Source organism: Tamandua tetradactyla, chromosome 9 (assembly GCF_023851605.1).
Source record: "Tamandua tetradactyla isolate mTamTet1 chromosome 9, mTamTet1.pri, whole genome shotgun sequence".
NCBI classification, from domain to species: Eukaryota; Metazoa; Chordata; class Mammalia; order Pilosa; family Myrmecophagidae; genus Tamandua; species Tamandua tetradactyla.
The window spans coordinates 55,999,364-56,014,925 of record NC_135335.1 but is presented as its reverse complement, the minus strand read 5'-3'; the positions used below and the strand labels follow the sequence as shown (position 1 = coordinate 56,014,925).

The window sequence follows — 15,562 nt, the reverse complement described above, 5'->3', positions numbered from 1 at the left end:
GAATGACCCGTCCCTCTCACATTTATGGGTTTCAGCCCCTGGGAGCTCCACGGGGGCGAAAGCTGCTGGTTCAGGGCTGGATCTACAGCTTTTCCGGGTTCCAGCAGGTGCTGGGTCCTTGGTTGCATGAGCGCACGCAGCCCCAAGAAGGGTAAAGCAAACAGGAAACGGGTTCCCAGGGGCGCCTCCCACTCGGGAGCGCAGTTCGCAGCACCTGCAGTAGACGGGTCTCCCACCGTCACACAGAAGGAGGAAAGGGCCCCGGTGTGGCCCCAGGGATCCAAAGGGAGCTGGAGAGTGGTCGGCCCCCGCCCCGGCCCGGCCCCGCCTCTCCGCCCAGCTTTGTGACTCGAGGCCCCGGTTTCCCCGCAACCGCCGAACACAGGCGCCAGGTGACAATCTCCCGCGCCAGGCAGCCCGCGACGAGCGGACTCGGATTGGGCCACTGGCCGGGCGGGACCGACCATGGCCTCCGCGGAGGAACTGCTCGAGGGTGGCCTGGGGGAGGAGGAGGAGATCACCGCCGCCACGCTGCGGGGCAAGCCCCGGCCGCCGCCCATCTCCGCGCTGTCCGCCTTCAGCTACGTCCCGCCGCGGCGCCAGGACCCCAAGGAGCACAGCTACTACTACCGCCAGGGCAAGGTGGGCGCCGGCGACGGGGCGAGCTGCGCAGAGGCACACTGGGGAGGGAGTTGGGGCGGGACTTCATTGCGGGGGAAGGTTGGGGGCGGGACTGCACAATCTGGGAGGGGGCTGGAGGCGGGGCTACGCTACTGGGAGGGGTGCTGGAGGAGGGGCTGCACTTTCTGGGAGGGGTGCTGGAGGCGGGGCTGCACTATCTGGGAGTGGGGCTGGAGGAGGGGCTGCACTATCTGGGAGGGGGGTTGGAGGAGGGGCTGCACTAGCTGGGAGGAGGGCTGGAGGAGGGGCTGCACTAGCTGGGAGGAGGGCTGGAGGAGGGGCTGCACTATCTGTGAAGAGGGCTGGAGGTGAAGCTGCATTATTTGGGAGGGGGGCTGGAGGCAGGGCTGCACATCTGGGAGTGGGGCTAGAGGAGGGGCTGCACTATCTGTGAAGAGGGCTGGAGGTGAAGCTGCATTATCTGGGAGGGGGGCTGGGGGAGGGACTGCACTATCTGGGAGGGGGGCTGGAGGAAGGGCTGCGCAGCGGGAAGGGCGTGGGCTTCACTGCCGGGGAGGGGCTGGGGACCCGGCTGCAAGCCCGGGGAGAGGGGCTGGGGCCTCGGAGGGGCGCGTGGAGACAGGCTGAGGCGCATTCTCCTCGGGGGAGGGACAGAGCGGGCCTGGATGTCTAGATCCCTAGAACTAGGAGGGCAAGGCGAGGCCCCCGGCAGAAGAAGGGCCGGGGTGGGTGGGAGGCTGTGAGGATGCTTTGTGGGGGAGGAGGTGAGGGCGGCACCGCACCGCCAGGAACGGCTACCCGGAAGGGTGCGCGGGTCGGGGGACAGGGGCGTGCTCACCTGGGAAGAAGGGGCTCGACGGGGCGCTCGAGGTGGGGTGGAGGGGTCTCAGAGGGTCGGAGGGACGGGCGCCTGGATCCCCGAAAAGCACAGCTTCTAACACGGCGAGAGCAAGAGCAGCTGGAAGAGGGTCGCGGCAATTGGGGTGCACAGCTGGGAAGTGCGCCCGGGGCTGCCCAGGCCGGCGGGCGGGGCCCGGGTGCTGAAGGTGCGTCGAGGGCCAGTAAACCCGCTGCAAATAAATCCACGTTCACAGGTACCGGGGTTAGGACGTCAACGTATCTTTTTAGGGGACAATAAAACCCATAACACCTATAACTGAATATAGATTCAGTTGGAGCGGAAGGAGGTCGTTTCCTCCCCCTCATGTATAATATAATCCCCAAAATGTCTCCTTCCTTTCCTCTTAACCACCCGCCATCAGTCGAGCCGGTGAGTGCGGGGTCAGGTCAGCTCTCATTAGCGCACTTGTGTGAAGCGCAAGGGTCCTGCACTTAGTTAGCTTCGCAAACAGAAGCGAAATTTCTACTTGTACAGCCTGCTCCCCGGGAGGTCTCTGGAATCGGAGGCACCACTCTGCTTGCCTTCCAGCAATGCGGAAGCATTGGAGGAAGGAGAGAAGGAAGGGGACATTCAGCCAGGACACATCATATCTGTCTTCAGAGCCCTGTTTGCTTGAATATCCACTGGATAGTAAAACTGGAGGGGCATCTAAAGCAGTGGGTCCCAACCTTCTGCCATCACACACTTCATGTTTTTACTACTATGAGCAATACATTTCAAATAACTGTTACCTGTAAATAACTTCACTTATTAAGTGGATTTTACATTTTAAACATTAGATACCTACATGATTGCCAATGACTTAATGACGGTCATAACTAGCCCCAGAGCCAGGACTCTTGGTGTTTGAAGTTGATCTGTGCTGTTTTATTGAGAGAATAAAAAATTTGTATGGCTTTCTGGAATAATGAAACCTTTCAAGGCCATTGATACACAAGGCAAAAGGCTGACCAGGTGGAGGCCATTGATACACAAGGCAAAAGGCTGACCAGGTAGAGGCCACGATACATCTTTATCACCCACAGAAGGTACCTCTAAGCCCAGAACCTGGTGGGTTATCTTACCCAGCCACAGCAGCCCTGGACCCTCCCAAAAGAAGAATAGAATAGAACCCCCTGTGGGCCACGCACTAGTAGAGAAAAGGGGCAGAGCCGAGCCTGGCAGACTCAGTTTATTCATTCTGATTTTATCAGTCTGATAGGTGGCTCCACCTTCCTGGGGCAGATTGAACAGAGGGGCAGGGAGAGGCCAAAGGTGTGAAGTGACTTGGGCTCCTCTACTTGGAAGGAAATCAAGAACAAGAACGAGCCATAAGCACACCCATCTAGATTGCAGGGGTCAGCAAACTAAGGCTCGTGGGACAGATCAGGCCCCTGGCCTGTTCTAATAAATTTTATTGGAACACAGCTACGTACCTTCCTTTCTTTCCATATTGTCTATGGCTACAACCTCAGGGTTGAATGATTGCTACAGAGACCACAAGGCCAGCAGAGCCTGAAAGTGATATCTGGCCCTTTACAGAAAAGGTTCCAGTTCCAGCTCTAATGCTTTACTGCCTTCCGGAATATGGGAATGACCTTTCGAACAAATTCATTCAAACCAGATTTCATGTTTTTAAAGCTTTTCAGGGCAGTTTTGATTAGCTGGGGTCAAGGCAAATTCATTCCCTGAGGTCTTGGGTATGACACAAAAGAAAATGATGCAACAGAAATAAATACTATTAAAAATCTAAATGAAAGAGTCTTAAAAGCTACAAGAACAATAAAAGGCATTTCGACGTCCACTTGGCCAGTCAGCTACCAATGTGAATCACACGCTATTGAGATTATGGAGTCTGGTATTTGATCAGCTCCAGGGCTCCAGGAGCAGTTTCCTTGACCTTGAGATCTTTTGGGATGACAAGGGTGAGTTGTGCATTACAGGCTTGCTGAAGGACTAAACTGCCCCCAAGTGCACTGTAGGTCATTTCCGGCCCTACCAAAGGCAATAAGAAACATGACTCAATTAGTTCCTGTCGCTTTCTGTGTAACCCACTTAATAGCCTATGTGGTGGTTAGGTTAGTACGGGTGGGGGAGTCCTGAGTGAAAATATATCTTTACCAGCTGTGGGGACTTGCTCAAGTCACAGCTTCTCCATCTCACTTTGCCTGTGTATAAAACAGATCAGACAGGACCAAGTTCATGGCATGCTTATGGGAATTAATTAGTATAAAGTGATACCCAGTAAGCCCTATGTAAGTATAGCTATTATTATTGTCATGTGCTTTGGCTAGTTATGATTAGTACCTTTTGCTAAGGGTTGAGTCCAGAAGGCCAGACAGTATTTCCTTCCTGATACTTTCACTCTTGGAAATGAACACGTGGATGCAGACAACAGAAACTTCAGTCTGTGGCCTTGATGAGTGATTCTGGAGCATTCCTTCTCACTGTCGAAAGCATCTCACCTTGGAGAGCCCATAGTGTTAAAGCTCCAAACCCTACATTTCTTTAGAGCCCCCGTAATATCCCTGAATCTTTAGACAAATTTGGCATCTAAAGCTGCCAGCTTAAATGTGCTCAACTCCTGGACTGTCCCTGGGGACTCCAACATCATGGCCCTTTCCTGTAAAATACTGTCTCCATGGCTGCAAAGCAGATTCAGTTCAATGGTGCCTCTGAATGTTTTTTTCCCTTCTGCCTTGTGCACCATTTATGCTGTGGAACTGGAAAAGCTGAGCCCAAATAGTTGGTGAAACTTTTGACTAAATTCCTTCAAGTATGGGTTCTACATTAAAAAAAATATTATCAGAAGGCTTTAGAATATGATTTTCCTCCCAAAAAGGTAGGTGGAGAACGGCTCTGTGTTGGGTGGAGCTTGGTTCCGAAGGCCTTACCTGAGCTTTGGTGGAATTCATCTTCTCTGCAGTGGGGTGATGACACAGAGGTCAGGGGTTTAACTCTTTCTTTGAGGGTCAGGGGTCTCCATAGCTGACCACTTTGCCACATGCAGCTAAGCTTGTGTCAATGTAACTGCGTGTTGACTGTTCAGAAGTCCAAGAGGGGAGCGCCTGAAGGGCTCTGCCAGTGTCAGAGTGCCGTGGGGCTGCTGTAACAAAGTACCCCGATCTGATCTGCGGGGCTGGGAGTGAGAGAACCTCCTGGTTTTGGAGGTGAGAAAGACAGAATCAAGGTGTCGGCAGGACCGCACACCCTCTGAAGCCCATAGGGGAGAATCCTTCCTCGCGTCTTCTGGTTTCTGGTGGTTGCTAACCGTCCTTGGTGTGCCTTGGCGTGTAAATGCAGCCCCCCCCATCTCTGCCTTCGTTGTCACATGGCCATCTTCTCTCAGTTTCTGTCTCAGCGTCCAAATGGCCCTCTTATAAGGACACCACTGATACTATTTTAGGGCCACCCCAACTCAGTTTGGCCTCCTTTTCACTAATTCCATCTACTATGACCCTATTTCTAAATGAGGTCACATTCTGAGATACTGGAGGTTAGGATCTAGACATATCTTTTTTAAGGAACACAATTTACCCCATAACAGCCAGCATCAAGCATAAAGGAGGCCCTCAAGACCAGCTCTCCCGAGCCCTTCCTTTCTGGAACTCCTCAGCTTTAGGTACCAAGTGCTTTCATCACATACACACACCTACTTCTAAGGACGAAAGATAAGCTCCAGTTTTGGTGCTGATCTACAAATATCCTCATTAAGCTTCACAAACTACTGGACTCAGAGGAGATGCACGAGATTTATCAAAAGTAAAACAAGGCTCTTATGAACCAAAGGAAGCCATTTTGGAGGATGTTAGAAACTTTCAGTTTTGAAAGTAGGACACAAGATACTGAGTAGGCAAATAGTACCTGAAAGCCTCAAAATAGGGAAGTACAGTGCCATGTTCTGGGAAGAGACAAATGAGGGCAGCCCAATCGTAGGTGGATTGCCTTTTGAGTCCAGGTGGGCCAGGATATGCTGTGGGAACAAACTTACTTAACCCTTAACCAGTGGTATGCTGGGACCAGCTCATACCGGCTCATGAGAACTGGTTTTTAGCCTTGCTTCTGAACTCTGCATTTAGTTATTAGCCTGAACTTGGCCAGGGTGGAAACAGCCATGGGAACACACTATGGAAAGAAGCAAACACTTCCAACCAGGCTTTTCCTCCAGAAAGCTGGCTGTTAAGCATTTACTGGTACAGGATGGCTTACATAGTCAAATTTGAATTCTTTCTCATGGGTAAAGCATGCATGTTTCTCCTGAGTGGCTCTTCTTGATGCAGTAACTCTGGAATCAGGTTCCTTCTTCTTAGTGGTTCCTAGGAGTCCTTTCAAACCTTGGCATGCTTCACTGCCAAGCCTGGAGGATGTTAGGAGAGTTTCTTACTAGCCAGCCTAGAAGGCTGAGTGTGTTGCTTTCACCCCCATACCATCGCCCAGCATGACTCATGTGTCCCTACCTCATTGTGAAGGCAACTGAGACCTGCAGTTTTCTGCTTGTTCTGAAACAGGAGATGGGTTTTGTGAGTGCTTATCTCAGCCACAATTACTGTGGAAAATGCATTAATTTCTTTTCTCTTCTTTCTTTCTTCCCAGATAACTTACCTGGTTTAAATTTACAAGGGAGAGTGGGTTTATATTTAAAATGATTTGAGGATAGGAGAAAAGATTTGGGTCCACTATATTCAAAAACTGACCAAGCTGTTTGGATGGGCATCTCCTGGGAGGAGGGGCTGAGCGTGATAAAAGCCCTTAGCTCCAGAGGGAGCCATTTCTGAATGGAAACCAGAGTTTTTCCTCCCAGCTAGGCTATGCAGTAGAAACAACCCCCAACATCGCAGTGCATCATACCCCTACAAAAAACATTTTCATGTCTTGATTCCTGTGCATGTGAACCTATTTTAAATAGGACCTGTGAATGGTGTGAAGGTGAGTAGGGTGTGACTTGTTTGTGAATACAGTCTTCTAAGAGCCTCCTGAGGGGCGGCCACACTGACTGACTGTGAGCTTTAACCCATATGACTGGTCACCTTGTTAAGAGAGAAAATGCCACAGGAGACCATGTGCCTGAGACCGTCAAGGAATCCAAGGACTATGGCGAAAAGCACCAGGACGCTTCACACAGGGTGAACTGAGACTCTGATTTTGGACTTCAGGCATCAAACTATGAGACAAGAAATGCTTGCTGTTTAAGCCAACCTGTTGTGCAGAATTGATGGTAGCAGTCCAGGCAAACTGAGTGGCTTAGGTGAAGCTTGAAATCTCATGCCAAACGTCCTTGGGAGTTGCCAGCGTGGCTCTGCTCACTGTTGTCTCTCCGTGACCCAGGAGGGTGGAGGACCCACCTCGCAGGCCTCTGTCCTCTCAGGAGGAAACCTTACGAGGCCTGGTCACTGGTTCTTCTTCTTTTTTTTTTTTTAAATATTTTAATTGACAAATCTTCACACACATACAGTCTATACATGGTATACAGTCAGTGGCTCACAAAATCATCACATAGTTGTGTATTCATCGCCATGATTATATTTAGACCATTTGCATCACTCCAGAAAAAGGAATAAAAAGAAAAATGTCACACAAACCATACCCCCCATCCCTCTCTCTCATTGACCACTAGTATTACCATCTACCCAATTTATTTTAACATTTGTCCCCCACCCATTATTTCTTTTGTTATCCATATATTTTACTCACCCATCCATACCCTAGATAGAAGGAGCATCAGACACAAGGTTTTCACAATCACACAGTCCCATTGTAAACGTTATATCATCATACAATCTTCTTCAAGAATCTGCGCTCTGGAACACAGCTCAACAGTTTCAGGTACTCCTCTCCAGCCACTCCAACATACCACAAACTAAGAAAGGACATCTATATAATGCATGAGAATAACCTCCAGGATAACCTCTCGACCAGCCACTGGCTCTTATGTGATGCTGATTAAAGAGTCACATGTCACCTCCATGCACAGTTCAGGGGTCCCCTGGCAGCACCTAGCAAAGGAGCAGGGACATCTCTCCTCTGTGTGGTCAGGAGTGGAGGAGAATTGAATACTGGTGGCAGCTCCAAATCCACTTGACCCAGAAAGTCCCTTGGAATGGGTCTCTGGCTGCACTGCGGTGCCCTTCATCTCCAGGCTTACTTCCCACTGCTCACAACGGGCTGACTTCTTACCAAGACCTCACCCACCCACAGCTCTGTCTGCAGTAGCGAGGTGCTGTGGCCCCGTTTCCTCCTCAGTCATGTCCTTTTCCTACCCCTGGCCGGACTGGACCTCATCAGCCTCCTTTTGCTCCACCCTCTACTTTGTTCACACCTTGGTTATCTCTTGAGGGAAACTAATGGTAGGGGAATGGGTACCACAACCGGTGTCAGGCCACACTGAATTTCATCAGTACTCAAAACACAGAGGGCATGATGGGAGAAAAGTAGATGGGGTTTGTTTTGCTCTGCATTTTAAAAGCATCATCATGTATGAAACAGAGGACATCCCTTGAGAGATTTTAATAGCAAAATACTAGTCAACCCAGAAGCTCTTTACATGTGATAGTATGTAAATCTAGATTGCCTTTTATTAATATCATTTTGCTTTGAACTATAAAGCAGTGAAAGGAAAAGAGAGAAAAAAGAAAAATTAATAAATAAAGCCCAGGAAGAGCAGATTCTCAGTCTGATCAGTTGTGGGAAATGGATAGTTAGATTGCAAAGGAAGGCTGCCTGGTGATGAAATCTTATTTCCTTTATTTTTCTGTGATAGAAAAATTCGTTTTTATACTGGAATGTTTTGAATATGCAAAATCCCCATGAAGAAAAGATGTCTAAGATTCTGATAACACCCACCAGTAGTGAGAATCCTAATAAAGACTATATTGACATCCAGCTGGCTCCTGGATTTTAAAGCGGGCATCACTGCTTACTCATCATTCTTACTTTAAAGAGAGTTTTAGGAGAACTGATTAGAAGGAGAAGAGATGGGTATTTTTCTGTGGATTTGCATATTATACTGTATTATACTGAGTTTCTCCAGCTTAGGGAATGCAATCAAGTAACATTTGCTTTCTCATTCAGTGGAGAGTGATTGATTTGCCTTCTCATTCTGGTCTTGAGCCCACTCTTCCCTTTTTATGGTCTCTTCCAAAGATAAAGTCAAGAACCCCAGGAACTTAGTTCTGTGGGATCCAGCCTGGTTAAAAACACCTGGCCAAGGAAGAAAGCACAGGCCCAGTCCCTTCCTTGGGGATCTCGGTTTCGGCTGCCGCTGCTCCCTTCTGGAGGCCTGTCCCTCAGGCTGGGCGCAGGGGGTCGTGCTCTGGGAACACCCAGGAACCCTGGCTCCTCCACTTCGGCATGGGTTCACAGGGGAGAGGGCGCCTCTCTGCCTGGTGGGCTCGCCACCCAGGGCTTCAGTCTAGAGGCCAGGTCTTTAGGTTGACCCGAAACCCATACGTTATCTGGTGGGCTGCTCTGGAGGGTTCCAGCCACAGATTCTGACCAAGAGCCCAGCTACCTTCCACCCCTGAATTTGTTGTGGTTATGCAGGTGGCGTGGGAGTGACAGGGAGCAGGTAATGACTCTTTCCCACCGGCTGGTCTCCAGCGGGCTGGGCAGTGGCTCTCTGTCTCAGAGGGTAAGGTCTGGATTCTAGCACTTTCCTTGGCTCCTCCGGGCAATTTACCTCCCATCATTTCAACAGAGTAGGTGGGGCCCTCAGGCTTCCTTGGTGTTACTGAGGGGCCTCCTGGCCTGGGGGCTTTCCCAGCAAAGGTTTCCTTCAAGAGGACTTAGCTCCAGGCTACAAACACCCAGCCTATCAGCTTCTGTGCCAGCACTTTCTGTGTTACATATGTTAACGATAATGAGATTTCTCCATCATGTATTACATTTAAAAAAAATGTTTGATTTTATTTAATTTAATTCAGATGTCTTTAATTTTTATGTAGTCAAAGTGATTGATATTTTCTTTGTGATTTTTCCCCATTGCTTTTATGTTTAGAAGGCCCTTAAAGGCTTTTTTTTTTACTTTCACTTTTTTTATTTCATCCAGAATTTTCTTTTGTTTATAATATGCCGTGAAGATCCAAGTTTTTCCTTTTACCCTAAAAAGCTGGCTGACTTTCAAAGTACCAATACTGAATACTTGATTGCTTCTCTATGGTTTGGGCTTTTATTAATCCTAGGAGGGCAGGAGCTCCACTGGAGGCTGTACGGGGTGGGCTGGGTGATGCGTGAGCACCCAGGAGTGCGATGAGCGGGAGTGAAGGCGATGGCAGGAAGAGGCACGTGGTCGGTAGATGTGGATGCGCTCTGGGAAGCGGTGGTGCAGAAGCAGAAGCCATGGGCTCTTCTGGGAAGCCTGCTTCCTGCCTCCCAGGCCTGGAAACTGACTCAGAGCAGAGGCAAACCAGGATTTCCAGCCACTGAATCCACTGGAACGCTTGAGAACCTCCACATGAGGATTCTGAAAGACTGTCTTGTTTAACTTGCCAGATGATTAATTGGCTGAGGACAATAGCTATGCTGATTTATCTTCAGTTTTCCCCTTGAAGGACCCGGTGTCCTGCACAGGGTGGACGATGCGTGGAGGATGTGTAAAGGATCAGCTGAAGCTGCTTTACATCTAGACTGAGTCCCTGGAGTCAGTGAGAACGGGCACTACTGGTTTTCCGCATACCTCTTGATAAAGTAACTGCTACCTTGTACCTCCATGCCTTACAGTTGGTAGAACTGTCTCCTAACATGACTATCCAGGAGAAAAAGTAACAAAAAAGCAAGATAGGCGTTAGGTTAGAGACCTGATGCTCTCCAAATCCCAGCAAGATAAACTGCTGAGTTTTCTGCTAGGAGGATCTAAAGCTGGAGTGACATACAGGGTTTACCAGGTGTATTAGTTAGGGTTCTCTGGAGAAACAGAATCAACAGGGAAAACTCGCAAATATAAAATTTATAAAAGTGTCTCACGTGACCCTGGGAACACAGAGTCCAAAATCCGCAGGGCAGGCTGTGAAGCCGACGATTCTGATGGAGGGTCTGAACGAACTCCACAGGAGAGGCTCACCAGCTGAGACAGGAAGAGCCTGTCTCTTCTGAATCCTCCTTAAAAGGCTTCCAGTGATCAGATTAAGCATCACTCATTGCAGAAGACACTCCCCTTTGGCTGATTACAAATGGAATCAGCTGTGGATGTAGATGACATGATCATGATTTAATTCTATAAAATGTCCTCATTGCAACAGACAGGCCAGCACTTGCCCAACCAGACAAACAGGAACCACAACTTGGCCAAGTTGACACATGAACCTCACCATGACACCAGGTGAGGATTAAACAACAGCTAACACATGCATTCCTTCTTCATTTACTAGATGATGAATGAGGTAGATTACTTTCACTCTATGAACAAGTTAGAGAGGAAAAATGGAGGTATTAATAGATGATAGCTCGGTTAGTGTGGTTTTCTATATGTCAGCTGAATATGTGCACATATATTTTATATTTATCATACGTATTCGATGTATATATGTATAGGCCTATATATATATATGTATACATATATGAGTTACAAAGTGTTAAAGCTTCCACATATGCTAAAAATATATTTTTGTCTCTCAAGAGAAGGATGTGCATGTACACAGCTGACTACTGGCTGGCAACACAAATCTTTTTTGGTTACACTTGCCTAGGATTCAGGAATTGCTAAGTAACTTCTTTGTGATTACATTTTCCTAGGATTCAGGGAATTGTTAATTTTTTCAGAAGCAGTACAAGCTTATTAAAGAAAACTTAAATACAGTAAAAGAAGAAATGAGAAAACATGCACACACACGATCTTCAAAATGAGGCACATTATTTATTATTTTAAATAAATAATACTAGAGGTGGAATCAGAGAATGGGAGGAAGGTTGGCGGAGCCAGCTCCTTGAGGACGCCAGTTAGCTGCCTATAATTATGTCTTGCTCAGAAAGTTGAGTGTCAGCTCTTGCCTCCAGGGGTTTATGATCTTATTTGGTAAGTTGGTGAAACATTAGACAAAGCAACTTATGGGCCCCTACAGGACGTTTGGCACACAGTGAAGACTCAGTAAGTATTTGTGGAATGAATGAGTGAATGAATGAATGAATGCTAGGCCTAAAACAAAAGCAGTAGCAGAGCACAAGTGAGAAAAATGAGACAGGCAGTGTGGAAAGCAAGCTAGAAGTGGGAAGGAAAGAGATGGAGCTAAAACGAGTTGAAAAGAGTGCCACACCCCATCCTGGGCCGCTGGCTCCCAGAGGTGCCTACCCTGGCTGGGTTGGGCCTTGACTGTTCCTTTCTAAGGGGGGTCCCTACCACCCCCCAAATGCCTGCTGTGATCAGGAAACTCTAACCCCCAGGCTGCATCCGGGACAGGATAGCATCTGTGTTTCAGCAGGCTTTGAATGCTCAACTTCAAATAAATACATGGCTTTTTTTCCCTTTTTATTCCAAGACAGGTATTATTTCTCTGTATGATTGCGTTTTTAAGAAGAACCTGGATTACAATCAGAAATTGCACCGAGATGACAGAGAGCACGCAAAAAATTTAGGACTTCATATTAACGAGGAGGTAATGTTAATCCAGGACATTCACAAGGTGTTAACAGATTAATTTCTGTCTGTCTGTCTATCCATCTATCTATCTATCATAATCTCGTGTTCAGTTTGTTTCTTATAACTCAGGGAGTCTGGCAGCTCTCCTGAATCTTACTGTACCAAGATGCTTTGACAAAGCTATTATATAGCTCACTCTATTCTGTCATGTTACTTGGGTATTAAATTTTAGGATTTTGTTGTTTCATTTGATATAATTTAGCAGTAAATGAGCACAAAACTGAGAGGTCCTTTTCCACAGGCAAAAATAGGCCTTTGCTTAATCTCTGTATTCTAGCTGTTTCAGTTGTGGGATATTCTCCAGAGCTGGTTACCAGGCCAGAATAAACGCCCCACATGGAGCAGTGCCTCCCCACAGGGATCTGGAAGAGGGCTTTGCGCGTGCCAGCTGCGCAGTAGACAGCCCTCGCGGGGTGGGACCGTGAGGACTTAAGCAGGACTCGGGTGGGAGGGTGTCCATGTCTAGGGTAGGGCCGGGCAGACTTCTCAGCAGAGGTGACCCAGGAGCTGAGTAATTAAGGAGGAAAGGAGCTGGCCGGTGTCAAGCAGCCTGAGGGTGTCCTGAGGGGAGGACACCCCTTGAGGGGAGGGTGGGAAGCCTTGAGGGGAGGCCCCACGGCACAAAAGCCTTTGGCGTTTGGGGGGAGCTGGGAGGTGGCCCTCCAGACTGAGCCTTGCTGGCATTAGGAAGACTCAGTGGCAGAAGGAAGGAACTCTGTTCTGGGAGCGGCTGGACACCACCGAGGGGTTTCCACTGGGAAGTGACCAGAGCAGATTCGCTTTTTAAAACAATCGTCAGGGCTGTAGGGTGCAGAGCAGACTGTTGAGGTGTGGGGGGAGGTCTTGGGTGGAAGTGGAAGACAGCCCAGGTGGAGCTGATGGAGAGAGAACCCTGGGGTGGGAAGCGGGCGGACACGTTTGCTGGTGAACCTGGTCTGAGCTGTGCGGGCAGCCCCCGGACCTTTCAGCCCCAGTCACTGTGGACCGGGGGAAGGGGGCTGCATTCTACTAACCTAGTCTGGAGGGCTTGGGCTGGCCAAGAGACCACATGGTGAGCCATCAACGGGGTGCCTTACATTTAGGGTTCCACGCAAAGGGTTCTGCTCCTATTAAGTTCCTCTGAGAGTAAGGCTCTAGCTCCTCTCTACAGGTGGAGGCCCAAAATTAGAAGACGGGCCAGAAAGATTCTGGGTAAGTTGCTCTCCATCACTGATCCGTTTAGGAGTCAAGAGGAGGCCTCTTGGTATAAATACTTGTGATGAAGCCAACTACTCATTAGGTTTAGAAACTCCATAATAAGATTCAACACAGACCACATCTAGCATTGCAAATAAAGTGTATCCTTTATCAGAACGTATCACAGCACTTCATCAGAGATGGAAAAAGCTAATTATTAAACTTGAAGTAGCCTTTAGAATTTTCCATGTTTGGCATAATGAGAGGCTACCCATTCATTGAGAATGGTTTTATTACTCTTTCCCAGGAAATTGCTTCCTGACTTTGTCTCAACTGGCCTGCCTGCCTTTAGTGTCGAACCCTTCCCTTCGGCTGCATTTCTACACTCTGAGTTTATCCTCTCAAAGTCTGATCTGAGACAGGGGCTTTTAGTTTAAGTCAGGTGTTGAGTAAATATCATAGTCTTTAATACATTCGACAGAAGTTATAACAGAAGATTCTGGTGGGATTTGGGGTTGAATCCTTGGAATTTTGCCTATTGCTGCTACTGTTTAAGAATGTCACCATGTCACGTTTAATAATAATTCTTATTTTGGTGTGAAAGAAACCATTTATGTCATAGATATTGACTTTTTTCTATTTTTTTTGCTCAGGTTAATTCATTCTGAATTTTTCTTTCATGAGAAAAACATACCTGGCGTGATGCCCACATACTTAATAGCTTTCCATCACCTCATATGTGCTTATGCGGCATAAACGCAATACAACAAAAGTCCCTGCCCTCTGAGAGCTTATGTTTGCATGAGACAAAAAAAGAAAAGAAAAACCATAATGAGCCTAATTTTAGGCAGTGATAAGTATATGCAGAAAAATAAAGCAGCTTAAGGGATGGGAAATGTCAAATGTATGAGAAGGGGCTAGGGAGTGGTGAGGACAGGGGAACTACTTTAGCTGGGTCAGGAAGGCTGAAGACCTGCTTGGAAAGGGCCTGGTGGGAGAAGATGGAGCCAAGTATCCAAGAAGAGCAAACAGGTAGAACAGAGGTCCAGAAGCTGGAAGGAGCCCAGTGTGTCTGGGGCAAGAAGGGAGTCCAGGGACGGAAGAGAGGTGGGCAGGAGGAGGGCAGGGAGAGAGGGGAGGATGGGAGGAGAGACAAAGAACATGAATGTGCAGTCAGAGGGTACCTGGGGCCCATGTCACAGAACCAGAATCCACTGTGAGGTCTTTGCCTTTACCTCTGAATGATTTTGAGGAAATTGGTCGGCTCTGAGCAGGGGCACGGATATGGCATGGGGCTGTAGAGTAGCCTGTGAGGGGCCATGGTGGAGGGATGCAGGTGTGGAGGCACCCACCTGGTGCACTGTGGAGGGGTGCTGGTGTGCAAACACCCACCTGGTGCACCTGGATGGGTGCAGGCATGCAGGCACCCATCTGGCACACTGTGGTAGGTTCAGGCTTGCAGGCACTGATCTGGCACACCTGGATGGGGTGCAGGTGTGCAGGCACCCACCTGGCTCACTGTGGGAGGGTGCAGGCATGCAGCACCCACCTAGCGCACCTGGGTGGAATCCTGGCAGGTCCAGTGGGCCAGAACACTGAGCCTGGGAGTGCTGATGTTGAGTTTCTGATGGTCCCCAATAGGAACAGGAAAGGCCTGTTGGGGTGCTGACCTCCTCTACTTACGGGAAGCGCATCCATCAGCCCGTGGAGCCGCTGAACCGGGACCACGGCCGAGCGAATCACGTGAGGGCTGACTTCTACCGCAAGAATGACATCCCCAGCATCAAGGCCCCTGGCTTTGGGCACATCTCCCCAGCCTGAGGCTCTCCCCCGGAACAGGAGGCACCTGGGGCCCCACCAGCAAAGGAGGCACTACTGAGTGGGGATGGCACCCAGGGCTTTATTTGCCCACTTCATGGGCATCTCAAAATTGTAGTGATGCCCCCACTGCATCTCTGCAGTGGGGAGGGCGAACCAGTTAGCAGCTCTCCCTTGGGCTGCCTCAGTTAAGAACCTGGCTGACCACCTTTAGGATTTATTAAGAATATCTAGTGTGGCGATTTTTATGTGAATTTATTTCAGATTAATTGATGCAGGTGACTGATGTACCTTAATAAAATTAAAACATTCCCCCAACCTTATAGTGGTTGAGTTTTGTTCACTGGCTCTCCACATTTGTGAGTATTTGGGGGAGGGATGTGCAATTATTTTCATAATAGTTACGGAAGCTGCTACTA

General features: G+C 48.7%; 1 protein-coding gene across 1 annotated transcript; it reads left to right on the top strand.

Moving 5' to 3' along the window:
* Positions 1-240: 240 nt before the first annotated feature.
* CFAP90 (cilia and flagella associated protein 90) lies at positions 241-15,480 on the top strand. The gene is made up of 3 exons (XM_077116828.1): positions 241-642; positions 11,989-12,105; positions 14,967-15,480. The coding sequence occupies exons 1-3, from the start codon at positions 466-468 to the stop codon at positions 15,144-15,146; spliced, it is 474 nt and encodes a 157-aa protein (XP_076972943.1). The 5' UTR covers positions 241-465; the 3' UTR covers positions 15,147-15,480.
* The last annotated feature ends 82 nt before the right edge of the window (positions 15,481-15,562 follow it).

Bases quoted from the DNA above. Each gene is read 5' to 3' on its own strand.
- CFAP90 (XM_077116828.1), top strand. From the start codon at position 466: ATGGCCTCCGCGGAGGAACTGCTCGAGGGTGGCCTGGGGGAGGAGGAG. The intron at 643-11,988 runs GTGGGCGCCGGC...TTTTATTCCAAG, and splicing joins ACTACTACCGCCAGGGCAAG to ACAGGTATTATTTCTCTGTA. The intron at 12,106-14,966 runs GTAATGTTAATC...GGTCCCCAATAG, and splicing joins GACTTCATATTAACGAGGAG to GAACAGGAAAGGCCTGTTGG.